Source organism: Conger conger, chromosome 3 (assembly GCF_963514075.1).
Source record: "Conger conger chromosome 3, fConCon1.1, whole genome shotgun sequence".
Taxonomy (NCBI): domain Eukaryota; kingdom Metazoa; phylum Chordata; class Actinopteri; order Anguilliformes; family Congridae; genus Conger; species Conger conger.
The window spans coordinates 10,378,604-10,398,372 of record NC_083762.1 but is presented as its reverse complement, the minus strand read 5'-3'; the positions used below and the strand labels follow the sequence as shown (position 1 = coordinate 10,398,372).

Here is a 19,769-nt window from a genome sequence, read left to right as displayed (position 1 = left end):
CAGCATCATGTTTCTACAAGCACAAGCCAGTCTGGGAGTTGAGGCGTAATGCTGCTGAGGCTTGGTGAAGAGGTTTCTCTCTGGCGTGTCTGCCTCTCGGTGTGTGTCCGTGCGTTGAGAGAACTTAACCCTGTTTGTGGGCCGGCAGGGTGAACGACATCGGGATCCTGTGCGCCGAGCTGACGGCGTACTGCCGCTCCCTCAGCGCCGAGTGGCTCGGCGTCCTCAAGGCCCTCTGCTGCTCGTCCAACAACGGCAACTGCGGCTTCAACGACCTGCTCTGCAACGTGGACGTGAGTCTGCCCGCCCAAAGACCGAGGACACGCCTCACCGTTACCATACGCACCAGCTTAAGGAACACGCCTCACACCTTAAACACCAAAGATATCCATTACAGTTGTGATTAGCTTCGGTCTCTAGAACACAACTCAGAACTCAGAGCTAAGGAAGGACATTACAGGACAGTGGATAGCACTGTCGCCTCACAACGAAAATCCCACACGTTTGAATCCGGGCCAGCTTACCCTGTATAAATAAAGGTTAATAATAATAGATTGGGCTGCTTGGCGGGGCGTTGACAGTGCTGTGAAAGAGCATGTGTCCTCAGTCAACCTACCCTGTATGAAAACAGGTGCAGAAATAGGTTCTCGTACATAGTTCAGAACTCAAAACCAAAGATGAGTCTTAACAGTTTTACAGACTTTTACTGGCTTAGTTGCGCATTGGCGCAAACGTACGGCAGCCATTTTCCACCCGTGCTTTGAAATTGGTGTTGTCTGTTTGAAGGAACATTTGTCATCTCTCCCTCTCCCCCTCCCTCTCTCTAGGTGAGCGACCTGTCCTTCCACGACTCCCTGGCCACCTTCGTCGCCATCCTCATCGCACGACAGTGTCTCCTCCTGGAGGACCTGGTCCGCTGCGTGGCCATCCCGTCTCTCCTCAACGCCGGTTAGTCCACTGCCGCCTGCGCCCGGTTCTGTCAATTTCAGAGGAAATTACAGAGTCGGTTGAATCGGGGTCATAGGGGCACGAACTGTAGTGGCAGGAAATTGAGTCAAATATGAGCTGTTTGAGTGTTTTCCTGAATTGCCTGTGCTGTGGGAGGCAATATTTCCAAAATGCCTTCCTAAGCATTACTGTGTGTCTTTTGGTGCCCTATGAGTGTAGGTCATGTCTCTTTAATGCGTTTACCCTGGCCTTTCAGCAGCCAAGTTCTTTAAAAAAAGAAAAAATAATAATGTTTAGCTCTTGTCCAGTTGTTTACAGCAGAGGGCTATTTCGCTTGTACTCCTGTTTTTCCACTCATGATTATTTCGTCTCACCCTAAAGATAGAATTCGGCTACGCGCAGGTTGTGCTTTTTAAGCCCGGAGCAGCGAGTTTGATTTACGTACGCCTGGCACGCGGCGTGTCTAAATGAGCCTGAGGCGCGGAAGCCTGTTATTTTTGTTTTGGTGTGAGGAGAAGGGTACACATTCACCACGCATCAGGGTCTGTCTGGAGAGAGGGGCAAACAGACCTGCCGTTTGATCTCGCTCCCTGGCGGCCGACCCGCCCACCTGAGCTTTGTGCCGTGGCCAGGGCCCGTTTCCCTCGGCGCCGGGGCAGCACAACGGCCCCGTTCAGAGAGGCCTTCCAGTGATGTGCGGACAGCTGCCGAGAACACGGCCCCCCCCCACGCACGCCTCCAGACCCACGGGAGAGGGCTCGGCGAGCTACCTGACAAATTCCGCGCAGATAACGCCATTTCACAGCTTTTCTATGAAACTGTCACCTCGTTTGTGAGTCAAGTACCGAGCTGCCAGGTTCCACAACAGGGCCAACGTAACCTCTATTTTCCTTACAGACACCAAGCTGTCTTTCTTTTTTGTACTTACATACTGGAACGGATGAACTTACTGACCCGTTCAAGTAGCTGGGCAGAAATAGTCTGGTCAGGTTTAGAGTAACATGACAACTTTTCCGCTCCTCCTGTCCTGAACTTACTGGCTTCTGACGGGAAGTCTAGAACCTTCCCTCTTCTCCAGGACTTGAACACACTCGGCCATGATCGGAAGTTTCAAACTCGCCTCAGTTGTGCTGTGTTGTGCTGGTCTGTGCTTCTGTAAGGACTGGCCTCAGTTGTGCTGTGTTCTTGGGCCCGTCTATGCTTCTGTAAGAGTCACTGCCTTACAGCACGTGTGTGCCTCTCTCAGCCTGCAGTGAACAGGACTCTGAACCTGGGGCCAGACTCACCTGCCGGATCCTACTGCACCTATTCAAGACCCCCCAGCGCAACCCCTGCCCCCAGGACGGGACCAAGTCAGGTACTGCGGTCCACACTGTTCTGGCAGCCGGTGCCCCCGTGTTTAACCGCAACAACACTAGCAAGCTAGACCGCGCGCTCACCTTCATGAAAATCTTCCTGCAGATAAAGCTTCCGTTGGGATCCGGTCGTCGTGCGATCGCCATCTGCTGGCAGCCTCGCAGAATAGCATCGTCGTCGGAGCGGTCTTTGCTGTCCTAAAGGCCGTCTTCATGCTGGGTAAGCAGCATCATCTTCTGACTGAGTGTGACATTTCTGTGGAAGGCCGTGTTCAGATGTGTTATTTTTTGCCTCCGCTAAACAAAATTTTATTATGTTGCTTATTTATTGAAGAAAATCACCTTTTTTCCGATTCACGTTTCACTGTTGGCAGTCGAGTGAGCAATGCAGGAAATTGCACTATTGCACACACATTTTTTCGCGATTTGTAGTGATGACTCCTAGTTCAAATTATTTCATTTTGAGGCTGACACAGAAAACACTGTTCACTCATTCATACTGAGTCATCCAAATCTTGTACAATGGAAACCTAGAAAACTTACCCTATTATACCTATGTGCCTACATAAAATGTATGTATGTGGATCTTTTAAATACTCTCCAATGTGTGTGCTTGTGCCGTTGGCCTGACTGGAGCGCGTTTGACGGTCTCCCCTTCGACCCTCCTCTTCCTCCACAGGAGACGCGGAGCTGAAGGGCTCGGGCTTCTCTCACCCCGCCGGCCTGGAGGACATCGCTGAGGACCGGCGCACCGTCTCCATAGAAACGGCCAGCTTAGACGTGTACGCCAAGTACGTGCTGAAGAGCATCTGCCAGCAGGTGAGACAGACCCGGCACGGGGGAAGGTTAACCCTCTGCGCAGTAGCTTCTCTGGAATGTTGTTTTTAATTCGAAGTCGGTGTTTCTGACTTTTTTGGTGTGATCTCACACCTTAAAGGGTTAAAAATGTGCATCACACACGCACTTTTATTTAGCCGGGAAGATTAGTTCATTTCTCACTCGCAGCAACAAGCTTTTGGCCTTTGTTTAACCTGGAAGGTCAGAGAACAACAGAGTTGTCTTTATAGAAAGGGTCTTGGGAGGGTAATGACGCCTACAGCTTATGTAGCTAATCAGCTGCCTTGGAGGCTATTAGCTGGGCCTGTTACACATACAACTGGCTGAACTTTCATTATCATTTCTTCACCATTGCTTTTTTTCCATGCTCTCGTTCACGATCGCAGTGAATTGGAACCGTGGTTCCATATAATATCGGAAAGACTGTAGCATCCCCATAAGTGCACTTGGGCATTGGGTTCAGAGGGAAGATTTCACCCTGAATGGCCCACTTGTTTGTGCCTCCTATACAAGAACTAACCAAGACCTAGCCACATGTCCTGCTTTGTGTCATAACCCGAACCCTGACAGCACAAGATGTAAGCTGGCAAACGATGTTGTAATGTGGGTTCCCCGTCCCTTTTAAGAAAACTTTTAAAATAACTTCTTCCTTCTAGACTTTTGAGTAAAACAGCGGTTTCACTCCGTCACCTGAAGTTACCTCCATGAGTTGGTGTTATTTCAGTCTTTTGGCCTTGCCCTGCGATATAGGCTGTTCTACACATCAGAGCTGAGCTGGGCTGGAATTGGCTCCTTTGCTGAAAATAAAACCCCCACAACCATGTCTTTCTACTCTTAAAATAGGGCCTTCTTTATTGTGCTAAAGTGGGGTATCCCAACCCCTGACTTCATTCTCAAACATCTGGTTTTCCCATAAATTTGGGGGGATTTTTATGTAGTTTCCCAGAGCTAGAAATGGAGCTCTCTGTTTCTATTGCTGAAATTGGAAACTGTTCTCTGGTCTCACAGACTGTGCAGTCATTCAGGGGAGGACCTTTTGAGAAACGGGAGTAATTATCTTGTCTTTAAGCTTTGCAATTAGCATAAAAAATAGCCACCCTGAGCTACGGCTGTAATCGAAGCCTAAATTGTCTCATTCAGCTCATTCACTCTAATTTGATTGTTTCAGGAGTGTGTGCATATGGCGTAGACTTCAGCTCAGTGGATGGTGTAGTCAGGCTTGTGAGCTCTTGTCTAGAGTGTTTGTGCTCAGTGTCATTGACCCTTGACCTCTCTCTCTCTCTCAGGAGTGGGTGGGCGAGCGGTGTCTGAAGTCACTCTCGGAGGACAGCAGTGCCCTGCAGGACCCGGTGCTGGTCAACATCCAGGCCCAGCGCCTGCTGCAGCTCATCTGTTACCCCCACCGCCAGCTGGACAGCGAGGAGGGAGACAACCCCCAGAGACAGCGGATCAAACGCATCCTGCAGGTCAGCCCCGCGCACCGCTGTGCCTACTGTCTGTACACCAGGAATACTGTACCGGTAACACACACCAGGAATACTGTACCGATAACACACCCCAAGGAATACTGTACCGGTAACACACACCAGGAATACTGCACCGGTAACACACACCAGGAATACTGTACCGGTAACGCACACCTGGAATACTGTACCGGTAACACACACCAGAAATACTGTACCAGTTACATACACCAGGAATACTGTACCAGTTACATACACCAGGAATACTGTACCAGTACCATTTAACAAGAGTACTATATTAGTAACGTACACCTGAGTACTGGAACAGGAACATGCATCAGAAATCATGTATCAGCAACCTATGCCAGTAATACCGTAATATAAATATACGCCAGGAATTCTATGACGTACACCAGTAACACAAACAAGGAATAATGTACCAGCACCCTACACTGAGAATGCCGTGTCAGAACTGTTGACCAGCAGTACTATAACAACCAGTAGCAAACACCAGAGTACTAGAATGGAAACATACACCAGGAATGCTGTACCAGGAACAAACATCAAGAATGCTGTATCACTGCGGTGCCAGGTGTAATCATACCGGCCCCAGGCCTCATTCAGTCTTCTGTCATGCACATTTGGCGAGCAAGTACTTCAAACGTCAAACATACCCTGCTTTGGGAAAGGGTCAATCAAGGCCAGCCTTAGTTTAGACGGTCTGACTTTATTTTACATCGCCTCAAGGCGGCCAAATGTTCCCAACAAAAACCCCTTCACGGGGAGACGGATGGGGCCGCGCAGAGCGCGCGATAGCATGGTGTGGAACCGTCCGGGTTTATGCCCTCAAGTGAAGACGCAGCTAAATCATCGACAACTCCCAGTAATCCGTCAGCCGAGCGGGAGCACCAACACATGGTATCCCATCAGGCCCGGGATTTATCCCACTCCTGAACTCCCGCTGAACCCCTCCTCCCCGTCGTCTCAGCCCGTGCCGGGTGCTTAAGACTTCCAGGGACAATCGCTCATGTTCAGGCTGCGGAGGCATCTGCTTCCACTAAGCACCCCGCACAGCTGGGGCGGGCCCGTGCCAGCGAGTGTGGGCCGAGTCGGGGGGGGGGGGTGTTTTATGTCCCGCACCGGGTAATTATGCCGCCTCACGTTTCGTATGTTCTTCCGAGGACTCGTTACGAAGAACGGGACGCCGGCAAGCTCCAAAGACGGCGAAAAACTGCTGCACCAAAAAAGAAAAAGAAAATGGCCACCCGCGATTGGAAGCTTTGCATTGTGGGAATTTGAATCATCCGGCTAATTGCTTTCAGCATTTTAGCTAAGCTTTAGGGGCCATGGGGAGGCTGGGTGTGGCCGGACTAATGGGCCCTTTGCTTTGAAGACTGACTGCTTATGGACGGCCTTAATAAGTGTGTGTGTGTGTGTGTGTGTGTGTGTGTGTGTGTGTGTGTGTGTGTGTGTGTGTGTGTGTGTGTGTGTGTGTGTGTGTGTGTGTGTGTGTGTGTGTGTGTGTGTGTGTGTGTGTGTGTGTGTGTGTGTATATATGTGTGTGTGTGTGTGTGTGTGTGTGTATATATGTGTGTGTGTGTATATATATATGTGTGTGTGTGTGTATATATATATGTGTGTGTGTGTGTGTGTGTGTGTGTGTATATATGTGTGTGTGTGGTTGCAGAACATGGATCAGTGGACCATGAGGCAGTCCTCTCTGGAGCTCCAGCTGATGATCAAGCAGAGCACAAACAATGTAAGCATCCCCTGCCCGCGTCCCCACCACATGGGGAGATTAGGACAAAGCCTTCTGGGATTTCCGTGCATTTTAGATAATGCTTAGAGTTATACCATTGTGATGTTGAATGCGCTGAATGAGTCCATTTTCTGGCAGCCATTTCTGCACTGTGTGCATAGTTTTCATAACAATTGCTGCCTTAAACGACCTGCGTAACTTTTATAATAACCATTGCTCTGTTGAATTAGCCCCATTAATCCAAAGTTTTTACGACGCCCATTTCTGTATTTAATTGGCTTCATGAATCTTTTTCATTCATAACCGTATAATCTGTGTTTAATCAGTTGTAGTCTCCTGAATGGGAATGAGGAGGTAATAAGATGTGCGTTGTGCGTGTATGTGCGCGCGCCCGCCATGTCTACTTCGCCAGGAGCTTAACTCTCTGCTGGAGAACATTGCGAAGGCCACGATCGAGGTGTTCCAGAAGTCAGCGGAGATGAACTCCAGTAACCCCTCGGGGAACGGGTCAGCAGGCTCCGGCAGCATGGGCAACTCCGTCTCCAACAGCAACAACGCCAACAAGCTCAAGCCCGTGCTCAGGTCAGTGCCGTCGCTTAAAGGTGCAACAGGTCACGTTTTTGTGTTAAACGTTGTTACAAGGCCATTGTGAATCCCTTCCTATGATTGAAAAAGCCTCACTGACATGTTGACTCGCCCTCTGCCTGTGTTAATGGTCCTTAAATTCGGGTTGCAAAATACAGTTGACGCACCGACCCAGTACCGGAACATCGTATGATTGTACAATAATAAAACTTTCGGGATAAAGTTAATAAAACAAGGACTCGGTGTCATTGATGCGAAGCACTACTCAGGTCATTGCCTGTTAATAGCTCCCTCTTGTGGAGAATCTTCAGCCTGCTAGTCGTGAGAGTGAGTGAGGGAGTGAGTATTTTAATGAGTTGGCTGGGGAGATGACCCTGTGGGACCCTTCAGGTGCTCCAGACCAGACTGAACACTGTGACCAGTACTCAGTCATTCCCAACCCGCTTAATTGCTCAGCCTCATTTGCAGATTTATAAAGCCACTTTATTGACTTTCCAGTGAAATGAGAAGAAGATTAAAAAACAGGTGACACTGCGGCAAACACCATCAGGGCCATTGTGCTCATTGTTACCGCATTGACAGGAAGATAAATAACATCTTTATTAGTCCGTAAATTGAGCCGCCTTTATTTGTTTTGCAAACTGAGCCACCCACCTGTGTAAATTCCGCCCGGATAGCTCTTGGCAGTGGGAAGAATAAAGAGCCCAGATAAACTGAACGAATGTCCTGCTCAGATAGTCATAATGTTCCAGTGTTATACGACCAGCTGCTTTTCCCCAGAAATGGCGGCGTCGCCAGAGAATTCTCATGCCCCGTGCGCCAGCCTGGCACCCGCCCTAAAGCACGTTTACGAGCCTCTCTCTCTGTCGCTGGCACCCCGGTGCCGTGCGAGGTCAGTGGGGGCTACCGGCAGTGGGTGTTAGTTCGGCCGACGTTCGCTCACGAGGTAAGAGCGGTTGTCTGGCGGTCGGAGGGTTTGCCAGTTCGATCCCATTATTGCATTATTGCTATCTCATCCAGAGCGACAGACAGTTGATTAGACTAAGCAGGAGACAGTCCTCCGCTGGAGCAACGCAGGGTTAAGGGCCTTGCTCAAGGGCCCAACGGCTGTGCGGATCATATTGTGGCTACACCGGGATTAGTCATTTACCTTAGCCACTACGCTACAGGCCGCTACAGATCCCTCTGCTTTGGGTGTGTCGAAGTGTCCCTGAGCAAGACGCGTAACCCGAAATTTCTCCCAACGCGAGGCACTGTTGGTCTGTGTGTGTGCGTGAATGGGTGAATGAGCGACGTTACCCATAAAGCCTGTGGATAAATGCACTGTATTTAGCATTTACCTGGCCCTTGTTCGTCCCCCAGCTCTTCGGAGCGCTCCGGGGTGTGGCTGGTGGCCCCTCTCATCGCCAAGCTGCCCACCTCGGTGCAGGGCCACGTCCTGAAGGCTGCCGGGGAGGAGCTGGAGAAGGGCCAGCACCTGGGCTCCTCGTCCCGCAAGGAGAGGGACCGCCAGAAACAGAAGAGGTGAGGAGGCCGTCGCTGAAGTAATGTCCCGTTCCCCCCCCCCTGCTGCAGTCAGCTAAAGGAAATGCCAGAGGCTGCAGAAAATGTGCCCCTTCAGGACTTTAGTTTGGCAGCCCTGCTTTTGACTCATGCCGTTGCTTCGGCTGAGGGTGCTGTGCTGGTCTGTTTTATACATACTGTATGAATGCGCTGTAAACTCAATGCGGTTGAGTTGAAGGCTTGCGTTGCCTCTGTTTCAGCATGTCGCTCCTGAGCCAGCAGCCCTTCCTGTCTCTGGTGTTAACCTGTTTAAAGGGGCAGGACGAGCAGAGAGAAGGTCTCCTCACCTCTCTCTTCAGCCAGGTACAGCAGGTGAGACTCCACCCCTACTCTCGCATGCCTTGAAGCCATTGGCTGTCGCAGGTGAGACGCCACCCCCCTACACTTGCACATCTTCAGCCCATTGGCTCTGGTAGGTGAGACAACACCCACTACACTTGCCATTGGCTGAAGCGGTGACATCACCGCCTACCAGAGACCACCCCCCTTACAAATGCCTTCAGGCCTTTGGCTGTCCCTTTCTTATGCAAGCACACCTTGTTCTATGCTTTGTGTATTGAGCTGCATCCTTTTTGATCACCCAAGATTGTCACCAACTGGCGTGAAGACCAGTACCAGGACGACTGCAAGGCCAAGCAGATGATGCATGAGGCCCTCAAGTTACGGCTCAACCTGGTGAGTGCCGTTTGCCTTTGTCACCAAAATAACCCTGGGGGTGTTTGACACAACGAGTATCAGAGTATCATTCTCGTTCTGCAGAATTTTAGTTTTTACTTGTATGTGTTTGCTTTCGCATGAATAAAACCAATATTGATAAATCAAGTAATAATAATTAGCCGTACTAAACACTTAATATTCTAATTAATTATATCATGACTCATACTGTCGTGTACTGTAATAAAAATAAATAAAAGAAACGATAAAAGTAAATGAACACAATGTTTAATTGTAAAAATCTGTAGCTGTGAAAGTTTTTATATGTATATATACATATATATATATATATATATATATATATATACACACACACACACTCAGTGGGCACTTTATTTGGTATTTATTGGACTTTATTCGTTTTTTTTTTTTTTGTGTGTGGCTGTCACCTATCCACTCGATGTTATTGTGGCTATTGTGGCTACACCGGGATTAGAACCACCGACCTGTGCCAGTCATTTACCTTAACCACTACGCTACAGGTCGCCCCCCTAATAAAGTGGTCACTGAGTGTATGTGTGCCTGTATGACGTATGATATTGATATGATCTCAGTATTGTTCAGAGTCTGACGCCCTTGTGTTCCAGGTGGGCGGGATGTTTGACACGGTGCAGCGCAGCACCCAGCAGACCACCGAGTGGGCGGTGCTTCTGCTCGACATCATCAGCAGCGGCACAGTGGACATGCAGTCCAACAAGTGAGTGACAGCCACCTCCCCCAACCGCAGCCTATTTACATCGCCACGGCGACCTTATGCGACCAGTAACGGAGTGAATATACTGCGGTGTTCATCAAAATGTCTTCCGAGGCCCCCGGCCCTCCTTTGTTTAAACGCATCAGCATTCATAAATCACCTTTGTAGCTAAGGGCCGTTTTGCTTCATTTGTATGTCATTTCCACACTTTCCCTTGGTTTCACCTCAGTTTCAAAGCATTATTTTCTCATTCTGTTTACGCTTTTCTCGGTTAAATTGAGGAAGTCCGCAGGTCACTTTTTAAAATGTCATGGTGAAAATGCGAGCATGTTGGGGAGCCCTGGTAGCGTTTCTCTGAGCGTGTTACTGTAGGGGTGGTCTGTGCTGCACCTGTGTCTCACCCCTTTCCTTCTCTTCCCAGCGAGCTGTTCACCACCGTCCTGGACATGCTGAGCGTGCTCATCAACGGCACACTGGCCGCAGACATGTCCAGCATCTCTCAGGGCAGCATGGAGGAGAACAAGAGGGCCTACATGAACCTGGTCAAGAAGCTCCGGGTAAACCCAGCGTCAGGAGAAACTGCTTCTGTGCTAGCCTTGGGCTCCGGGCATAACTGTGTCTCTGTATTAGCCTTGGGCTCCGGTCATAACACTGCTTCTGTGCTAGCCTTGGGCTCCGGGAATAGCTGTGCCTCTGTGCTAGCCTTGGGCTCTGGGCATAACTGTGTCTCTGTGCTAGCCTTGGGCTCCGGTCATAACACTGCCTCTGTGCTAGCCTTGGGCTCCGGTCATAACACTGCCTCTGTGCTAGCCTTGGGCTCCGGTCATAACACTGCCTCTGTGCTAGCCTTGGGCTCCGGTCATAACACTGCTTCTGTGCTAGCCTTGGGCTCCGGGAATAGCTGTGCCTCTGTGCTAGCCTTGGGCTCCGGTCATAAGACTGCTTCTGTGCTAGCCTTGGGCTCCGGGAATAGCTGTGCCTCTGTGCTAGCCTTGGGCTCCAGTCATAACACTGCTTCTGTGCTAGCCTTGGGCTCTGGGCATAACACTGCTTCTGTGCTAGCCTTGGGCTCCGGGAATAGCTGTGCCTCTGTGCTAGCCTTGGGCTCCGGTCATAAGACTGCCTCTGTGCTAGCCTTGGGCTCCGGTCTCTGTTATGAGTGATGGGCTGAATGCAGAATTTGAATGCAGTTTGTATGACAGTCATAACAGTAATGAGCTGTATTACTACATTAAAATATTAATATAATTTATGATTGTGGGATGAATGCAAATATGTTTAATGCAGTCTGTAGGATAGTATATATTTTGTTATATATATATTTGAATGCAGTAGAGCTTTGTTAAATGAAGTGTGATTGTTTCTTAAGGGGGACGTTCTAGTATAAGCCTTGTATGGTTTCCAACCTCCCCAGCACAAGTTATTTCAAGAATTACTTTGTGTGCTTGCTTTTGTTCTTTCTTTTTGTGACTAATAAATAGAAATAAATAAAATGATAAGCAGGGGAGGGAAAAGGATGGAATGTCCCAACACAAGTTAGTCTGAGAGCATTGGTGTCTTGGTGGTATAAACACAGGAGTGGGTGAGTCAACATGTCAGTGAGCCTTTTTCAATGACAGGAAGGGGATGGTCTTGTAACAATTTTTTAAACACAAAAATCTTACCTATTGTACCTTTAAGCCATTTGTTCATTTGAATCGACCATCTTGTTTCCAAGGCCTATAATGGCTGCTGATGGTAATTGAGTTAGTAAACTCGAGAGTAAACTCGAGAGTAAACTCGAGAGTAAACCCGAGACACCGCAGCCCTCCAGGTAGTTGGGCGCAGGCGTTTGAAGGTGACCAGGCTTGCCCGGGCACGGCGTGTAACCCGTTCTAACGGCGAGTGTGGCCCGTCCTCCCGCAGAAGGAGCTGGGGGAACGGCAGTCCGAGAGCCTGGAGAAGGTGCGGCAGCTGCTGCCTCTGCCCAAGCAGACGCGGGACGTCATCACCTGCGAGCCCCAGGGCTCGCTCATCGACACCAAGGGCAACAAGATCGCCGGCTTCGAGAAGGAGGTGGGGCTCCGCCGCGCTTTATTTACAGGCAGCCAGCCGGCTGAGTGCGGGCTGTGTCCCGGCCAGCTGAAGTGGCTCCATCTTCCGATGGTTTACTTTCTAAATAGTAGGGCGATAAAATTTATCATAATAATGTAAATAACATTTAACTAATATTTTGAAACCTTAACCTCAGAGTTAAGTCAGGCTCTTTGGCTGCAGCCGTCTGTGTCCTTGCCAGCTCATATGTCTCCATCTTGTGATACTTTGGTTTTTAAATCCAGGGCTGTTTAATAAACTTTAAAAAATAATAAATAAATAAAAAAAAGGATTTCCTGTAATGCCTTAACCTCACAGTTATGATTGAAACCATTGAAGCTCTCGGTTTGACAGAAGGGCTTTTCAGCCACATTGTACATTTTGTCTTCTGCCTGTGACAAACTGAGAGAGGGCTATCTTCACTGTATTGTCCATCCCTCCCTCCCCCAGAACAATGTGCTTGGTTCTGTTGTGTTAGATTTTAAAATTCAATAAAAAAACAAAAGCTGAATCAAAGTGAAACTTCCCCACCCAACAGGGCCTTCAAGTTTCCACGAAGCAGAAGATCTTGCCGTGGGACGTGTTCGAGGGGCTGAAGTACTCGGCCCCCCTGTCCTGGGGCTGGTTCGGGACGGTGCGAGTGGACCGCAAGGTCACCAAGTTCGAGGAGCAGCAGCGCCTCCTGCTGTACCACACACACCTGAAGCCCAAACCCCGCAGCTACTACCTGGAGCCGCTGCCACTGCCCCCGGAGGAGGAGGAGCCGCCCACGCCCGTGCCCCAGGAGCCCGAGAAGAAGATGGTGGAGGCCGTCAAGCCGGAGAAGAGCACGCCCACCGTCGCCACGGAGACCAAGAAGAAGTCCGCCAAGAAGAAAAGGAACCAGTCCACAAGCAAGACCGAGGTGAGCCACTAGGGGGCGCTGGAGCCACGTGCCGGTGCGCTGTGGAAACCAGATGTTTTTTTTTTTTTTTGCCATTTTTATAGTTGCACACACCTGTTTCCTTTACTGCAGCATCATTTCAGTAATATTTGCTAATTGTTTTTATCCCAATTTATGACATTTTTCATCTTCATCTACATGCAAGACCGCCCTTCAAAAAAATAATAATAATAATTTAACATTGTTCATTTTAGGAGTGAATTTATGTTTGTACTTTTTGGTTAATAATATTCTTAGCTGAAAATTCTCAGTGATCTGTAAGTGTGTTTTGAAATTTTACCAGGATCTAAAGAGTTTCGGTATTTCACCCAGATCAGGCAAAGACTTACCATAACTCTAAACCAGAAACTGACAGCGCCTTTTCAATATGGCGACCATCTGTATGTATTCATGAAAGTCAGGATTTGACAGAACAGTTACCTTATGGAAGACGGAAACTGACAGCGACTTTTCAATATAACTCTTGTCAGTATTTATCATACTGATTTAAAAATGAATTTGACCTCAGTGTATGTTTGACAGTTGAGCGAGCGTGTGTCTGTTTCTCTCCAGGAGTACGTGCCCACACAGAGAGGGGTACCCTATGGGACGAGCATGCCCCCTGACCTCTTGCTCAGCCAGCAGGGGCTCCAGTTCAACAGGATGTACAGCCAGCAACCCCTGGGCATCTACGCCCAGAACCAGCCACTACCTGCAGGTCTGTTTGGAGTGTTCCCTGAACCCTCACTACCGTACCCTCTATGTACCCTTTTAGTGCAGGGCTGCCCAGCCCTGGTCCTGGAGATCTACTGTCCTGTAGGACTTCACTTAAACCAGGGGTCCGCAACCCTGGTCCTGGAGAGCCGCAGGGTGTGCTGGCTTTCGTTGTTACTTGGCATTAATTGATCAATGGAAGCCGTTGGTTACACGGTTAACTCGCCGCACCTGGTTTCTTGGGTCTGAATCGGTTGCTTATTTTAAGGTGGAGACGAAAGCCAGCACACCCTGCGGCTCTCCAGGACCAGGGTTGCCGACCCCTGACTTAAACCCTAACCCAAAATCAAACCACAGTCAACCGCTAGTGATGTTGTTGAGCTGCTAATTGGCAGAATCGGGTGAAAAACCTAGAATGAGATGTAGATCTCTAGGACCAGGGTTGGGCAGCCCTGCTATAGGTTGGCTCTGTTATCGTGTGTGCAAGTTCAGTTTAGAGCAAGGAAGTGTATGGCCTATTTTGTATGAGCCGTCCTGGCTTTTATTCTTGATAAATATTTTTTACCCGAAACAGAAAAGGGAATCAGCAGAGATGGTCTAATTGAGGAGTAAATACAACAGGCCTTTCCCAGTAAAGCCTGAACACATCCATATGTGTGCTCGCACCGGCCAGAAATTCCAGTAATTAGGGATCGTATACAAATCACTTCCCTCGCGTACGATTGTTGGCCAGCTCTCATCAGTAGTTAAAATGGCAGCGCTGATCAACTGTGACAAGTTGTGTGGGAAGACCATTTGTCACATTAGCGTGTTTCTGTGGTCTGATGCTCCGTATTGCAGGAGGTCCCCGGCTGGACACGCCCTACCGGCCTGCTCGTAACTCCATCTCCATCGGAAAGCTGATGCCCACCAGGCCCACGTACCCGGGCATGATGCCCGCCATGTCCGGTATGCCAGGCCTGATGGGCCTGGACAAACAGCAGTACCAAATGGGGAATTACAAGCCACAGCCAACCATACCACAGGGACAGATACTGCGCCAGCAACTCCAGGCCAGACTGGTCAGTCTCCATTGGAGGAAGTGTGTTTGTTCTGTTTGTTTTTTTTAAATGAAGTTTGAATTAGTTAACTTGTGATTAATGCAGTTTTTTTTTTTGTGTGTGTTACCTTAGTCATTTAGCAGATGCTCTTATCCAGAGCGACATACAATAAGTGTATGTTATGTCAAGGGGTTTGCTCAACAAATGCTGGAAAATAAGGTTCAGTTCTACAAGGCATGACACTCTTGCCTTTCTGCAAAACCTTGTGTGAGGCCCTGGTCTGATTGGAAGTGGTTTGATATTTTCCCTCTTCCTCTTCCTTTTTTCCCCAGAACCAGAGCATGCTGGGACAGCCGATGAGACAGATCACCCCCAACCCCCAGTACGGATCCATGCAGCCGTCTCAGGCAAGTCTCCCGAGACGTGCGTCTCGCGCGAGTCTTCGGTGCTCCTTTCCGTAATCTCCGTTTCGTGACTCTCCGAATTTGCGTCCCGCAGGGCTACACCACGTACGGCTCGCACATGCAGCCGCACCCCTCCCAGGCCGGCGGGATCGTCCCTCCCGCGTACGCCAACCAGAACTTTCCAGGCTCGCACCCAGCCGCCAACCCCGCCATGGTGGACTCGCTCAGACAGATCCAGCAGCGGCCCAGCGGCTACGTGCACCAGCAGGCCCCGGGATACGTGCACAACATGCAGAACACGCAGAGGTGAGGGCCTGCCCCTGCCTGACCCAGCTCCGCTTAGCGGTGAACGGCGTCTCCGCATTGCACGTGGAGAAGGATTTTGAAGCTTCACTGTAGGCCAGGGCTGCCCAAACCTGTTCCTGGAGTTGGAGTGAAAACCGATGGGATGGTAGATCTTACAGGAACACGTTTGGACTGCCCTGCTGTTGCTCCTTTCCATTACATTTTGATGCTGCTTTTCATTGCTTTGGTACTGGCTGATACTGATTTGCAGTCATGTAGAACTTGTAAAGCTGTGCCTTCCACAGAGGGAACAAAAGCAGGAAATTAGCCTTTTCATTTTGGCAGAACCTCCCTGCATCGTTTCTCATTTCCTCTGAGCCGAGCTGCTTCTGGAATAAGTCGTGTGTCATGGTAAACAGCCTCTGCTGGTGTGTCATGATGTTAGTCTGCCCCCTGCTGGTGTGTGCGTTTGAGACTCGCCTCACCTCCGCTCCCTGCCGGCAGGTTTCCACACCAGCCCATCCAGCAGGCGCCCCTGATGCCCGGGCCGGGACTGGGGCACATGCAGGGCCAGGGGGTGCACCCCGGTATGCGACCGAACCAGATACTGGCCGAGCAGCAGCAGCAACAACAGCAGCAGCAGCAACAACAGCAACAACAGCAGCAAGTTCAACAACAGACGCAGCAGCAGCAGTTTCTGCGACAGCAGGCCCTGAGGGTAGGCTCTTCGAATCTCAGTGCTTTGTTTTCAAATAGTTAGATTACCGTATGCTCGATGGTGTACTTGCAAGATAGTCCCGTCTAAAGTCCCACAGCTAACGGAACGGTTGTTTTTGGGCCACCCCTTTTCAGCGAATTGGGGGATGCGATTAGAGCTTGTGTTCTGTGGGCGTGTGCTTGCGTGTGGCTCTTATTCTTTTTGGTTTGGCTCTTTAGCAGCAGCAGGTGCAGCAGCAGCAGCAGCAACAACAGCAGGTGCAGCAACAACAACAGCAGCAGGTGCAGCAACAGCAACAGCAGCAACAACAGGTCCAACAGCAGCAGCAGCAGCAGCAACAACAACAACAGCAGCAACAGCAGCAGCAACAACAGCAACAACAGCAGGTCCAGCAGCAACAAGTCCAGCAGCAGGTGGCAGCAGCCCAGCCCCCCAGCCAGCAACCCCAGGCCCTGGGCATGCAGCCTCTTCCCCCTCAGCAGCCTCTGGTGAGCTTTGCGCTGCGCTCTCCTGACGTTCGCTCAAGACCGCGAACATCCGTGGGCATTTTTGCAGCAAACGGTCACTGCCGAATGATTTGAAGTGAACATTCCATTTAGTTCCATTTTTTTTGTTTCGTTAACTAACGTCCATGGCACGTCTGATGTGCATTCAAGGAGGCAAATGTTAGCTAACGTTAGCTAACGCACGTCTGGTCTCGTCTCCGCATTCAACAAAGGTTTAGATGCCGTGTGCTCTTTCCTTGCAAAGCAGTTTTTTGAAGCTGCAATTGTATGAAAATGTTAAGGCATCCTGCAGTTACAAACACGGGGCCGTTTTTAGACTTGAATTGGTATATTCCCTTCAGTTACTCCATTTACCTTCCATCACAAACTTGACGCCTTGGTGTTATCTTGTCCTACATAATGCGGTTGAATTGCTGTGTAAATGTTAAGAGAGTGTATCGATATCAGGTTATCCTGTATTTAAAAGGACTGTGTGTGTGTCTGTGTCTGTGTCTGTGTCTGTGCGTGTGTCTGTGCGTGTGTCTGTGCGTGTGTCTGTGCGTGTGTCTGTGCGTGTGTCTGTGCGTGTGTCTGTGCGTGTGTCTGTGCGTGTGTCTGTGCGCGTGCGTCTGCGTGCGTGTCTGTGCGTGTGTCTGTGCGTGCGTCTGCGCGTGCGTCTGCGTGCGTGTCTGTGCGTGTGTCTGTGCGTGTGTCTGTGCGTGCGTGTGTGTGTTAGTTCCCCCGGCAGGGCATGCAGCAGACGCAGCAGCAGCAGCAGACGGCAGCCCTGGTCAGACAGCTCCAGCAACAGCTCTCGAGTAAAGCCCCACCCACTCTGCTATGACATGGCCTATTTTCATAATTACAGCTACTTATATTTTGTATTGCCATATTTATACATCATTTGTGATCTTTAGGCCTGTATTCATAGCCTGATCTGCATGCATGCATACATTTAGCGGGCAGATCAGGAGTAGGAATAACAGTGTTCTAGCACTTGTACTTCTCACACATGACAAATAAAGGTTAATTGTTGATTTTAGAATGGGAAGGGTAAGGAGGGGTGGTTGGTGCATTTAAAAAGTGTAAATGATATCTGTAAATTTAAGGCCACCTTAATGTTTTGATGTTTGTAATGTTTTTGATTTTTGTTTTTTCCTTCTTACAGATACACAACCTGGACAAAACACCACCCCGTATTACTGATAGTTTGTGTAAATGTGTGTGTGTGTGTGTGTGTGTGTGTGAGCGGGGGTGTTCTGAGCCCCCAGATGAGTGTGCCCAGTGTCGTGGGGGACCCAACAGGGCAACACCTGCACCCAGACCCAGAATCACGACCACTTCTGCCACGGTGGTGTAGTGATGGGGTGGGGTCCGTTCCTGCCACCCTGAAGGGCACTAACTCCACCTACTACTTAAACGTAGATGCAGTGACCTGCTTATGTGTTGCCCAAATCCTGCTGACTCCACTTGAAAAGGTGTAATTCTGAAATCCGATGGAAGGGATCTTGCTGTGAAAATAGTGATCATGGAGAATAATGGAAGAGTTTATGTATAAAAAAAAAAAAGAAGTCCAAGAAATTATAATAATGCAATTTTTTAAATTTTATTTTATTTCAACTTGTACATTTTCTTTTTGGTTTTGTGTATTTCTCATTAAAAAAATCATGTCAGTTTTTTTAGTCTTGTTCTCATTGCAATGTTGAACCTTCACAAATGTCCGATGTCCTTGCTGTCTACATGGCTGCAGCAAAAATGTACGGAATGGTTTCTAACAACGACTAGCAGGAATGTTCCTAATGAGCCTTTAGAAAGTGCGGTATACTGCCCCAATTAAACCATGATTCCGAAATGGGTTTACTCGTACACTACTATGAACTGAATGCTATACTTTACGTGTAGTTGTAAACGGAATACTCTCATCATTCCGAATTAATGTGGAATTTCACGACAGCGTTAGACTAATGAACCCAGGAGTGGGTGTGAATAAACCAGGGGGTTAACTTTTGCTACATTGAAAAAAGGTTAAACGTATGCACTCACCATTATTAAACCAGTAGCATTAACGCTACGCAATTATCGTGGGTCTACTTGAACTTTGGAGGGTGGTACGGTAGCTAGCCGTAAGTGTTTGTTGCCACCGTGTGGCCGTAGCACTCACTAGATGCAGTTTATTTTGTCCATGTATTTTTAGTTGAATTGGTTGTGTACTACGCAACCAAATTTAGATTTTGTGATGAACAGTGTGAAGGGTGGTGGAGCTTTTAACGAGGTGTAAAATCCTTAATTTACTAGACCGGACATCTCATCTGTAGCAGTCACAGACATACCGATTCATGCTAACTGATCAGCAATTCTGACAACATAGGCATTCAGGCCATTTGAAGCCTCTAACGTTAGTTTATTTCGTAGAATTAACGTATGCATTTATCATCCATGTATACGTCCTTGTACTCCGTCGATATCACTCCCCTTGCTGTTCTAAGGTTAGCTAGCTAGTTTGCCAATAATCGACATTCTGTGCACAGCGTTGGCTTCCTCGCTTTGTTTTTAATCGTAATTTCCATATTTAACCATAACATGTTACGGTTGTTTTGTCGCGTTAATATGCAATTAAGCCTTGACGCATGTTGATATGTTAATTTTCCTTTTACGTCTTGAACTATCTAAACTGTACCTGTTACACATTAACATTCTAAACCGTAGTTCAAGATACTGAAATATGACCTCCCATATGGTCTAGCGGTTAGGATTCCTGGTTTTCACCCAGGCGGCCCGGGTTCGACTCCCGGTATGGGAATGGCACTTTTTTGGTTTCCATTTTATTTTATGTTTAATCGACATAGTACATTTTGTAATATGTTTCTACTGATTAATGTAAAGCCTTTCCCCAAACTGTGTATCTAGCATAACATGTACGGGTTTATGTGCTTAGATATTTCTGGATTGTATTCAGTTAACGCTATTCCGTTGAAAACACAGACACTTTGAGCTGTTGATAATGTATTTCCCACTCGCTACTGCTAAATAGCTATGAAAGCGTTACGGCAAACTTTTATTATGTTCCGAAACTCAGCTTTTCATGATGTCGTACATCGCGGGCGGGGCACTTTGTTGATAACAGTAGGGACTATCTACATTTACGTATCTACATTATAGTTATCATGTACGCTTTTCAGAATTTCAACTACAGACAGATTATCTATATAG

At 48.6% G+C, this 19,769-nt stretch overlaps 1 protein-coding gene and 1 non-coding gene across 2 annotated transcripts in view; both read left to right on the top strand.

Moving 5' to 3' along the window:
* med12 (mediator complex subunit 12) overlaps positions 1-18,232 on the top strand; it is a 34,537-nt gene extending 16,305 nt beyond the window's left edge. Inside the window, exons 22-44 of the mRNA XM_061235101.1 lie at positions 149-293; positions 828-948; positions 2,195-2,305; positions 2,410-2,523; positions 2,983-3,122; positions 4,427-4,606; positions 6,291-6,362; positions 6,775-6,944; positions 8,310-8,471; positions 8,711-8,822; positions 9,096-9,185; positions 9,812-9,921; positions 10,340-10,475; positions 11,824-11,973; positions 12,530-12,895; positions 13,487-13,631; positions 14,468-14,688; positions 15,000-15,074; positions 15,166-15,377; positions 15,861-16,074; positions 16,293-16,562; positions 17,296-17,377; positions 17,728-18,232. Coding sequence (XP_061091085.1) covers positions 149-293; positions 828-948; positions 2,195-2,305; positions 2,410-2,523; positions 2,983-3,122; positions 4,427-4,606; positions 6,291-6,362; positions 6,775-6,944; positions 8,310-8,471; positions 8,711-8,822; positions 9,096-9,185; positions 9,812-9,921; positions 10,340-10,475; positions 11,824-11,973; positions 12,530-12,895; positions 13,487-13,631; positions 14,468-14,688; positions 15,000-15,074; positions 15,166-15,377; positions 15,861-16,074; positions 16,293-16,562; positions 17,296-17,377; positions 17,728-17,765 — 3,436 coding nt within the window. The 3' untranslated portion in view covers positions 17,766-18,232. The remainder of the gene's footprint in view (positions 1-148; positions 294-827; positions 949-2,194; positions 2,306-2,409; positions 2,524-2,982; positions 3,123-4,426; positions 4,607-6,290; positions 6,363-6,774; positions 6,945-8,309; positions 8,472-8,710; positions 8,823-9,095; positions 9,186-9,811; positions 9,922-10,339; positions 10,476-11,823; positions 11,974-12,529; positions 12,896-13,486; positions 13,632-14,467; positions 14,689-14,999; positions 15,075-15,165; positions 15,378-15,860; positions 16,075-16,292; positions 16,563-17,295; positions 17,378-17,727) is intronic.
* Positions 18,233-19,287: 1,055 nt separating this feature from the next.
* Positions 19,288-19,359, top strand: trnae-uuc (transfer RNA glutamic acid (anticodon UUC)). Its single transcript has one exon. It is a non-coding gene; the product is annotated as a tRNA-Glu (tRNA).
* Positions 19,360-19,769: the final 410 nt, after the last annotated feature.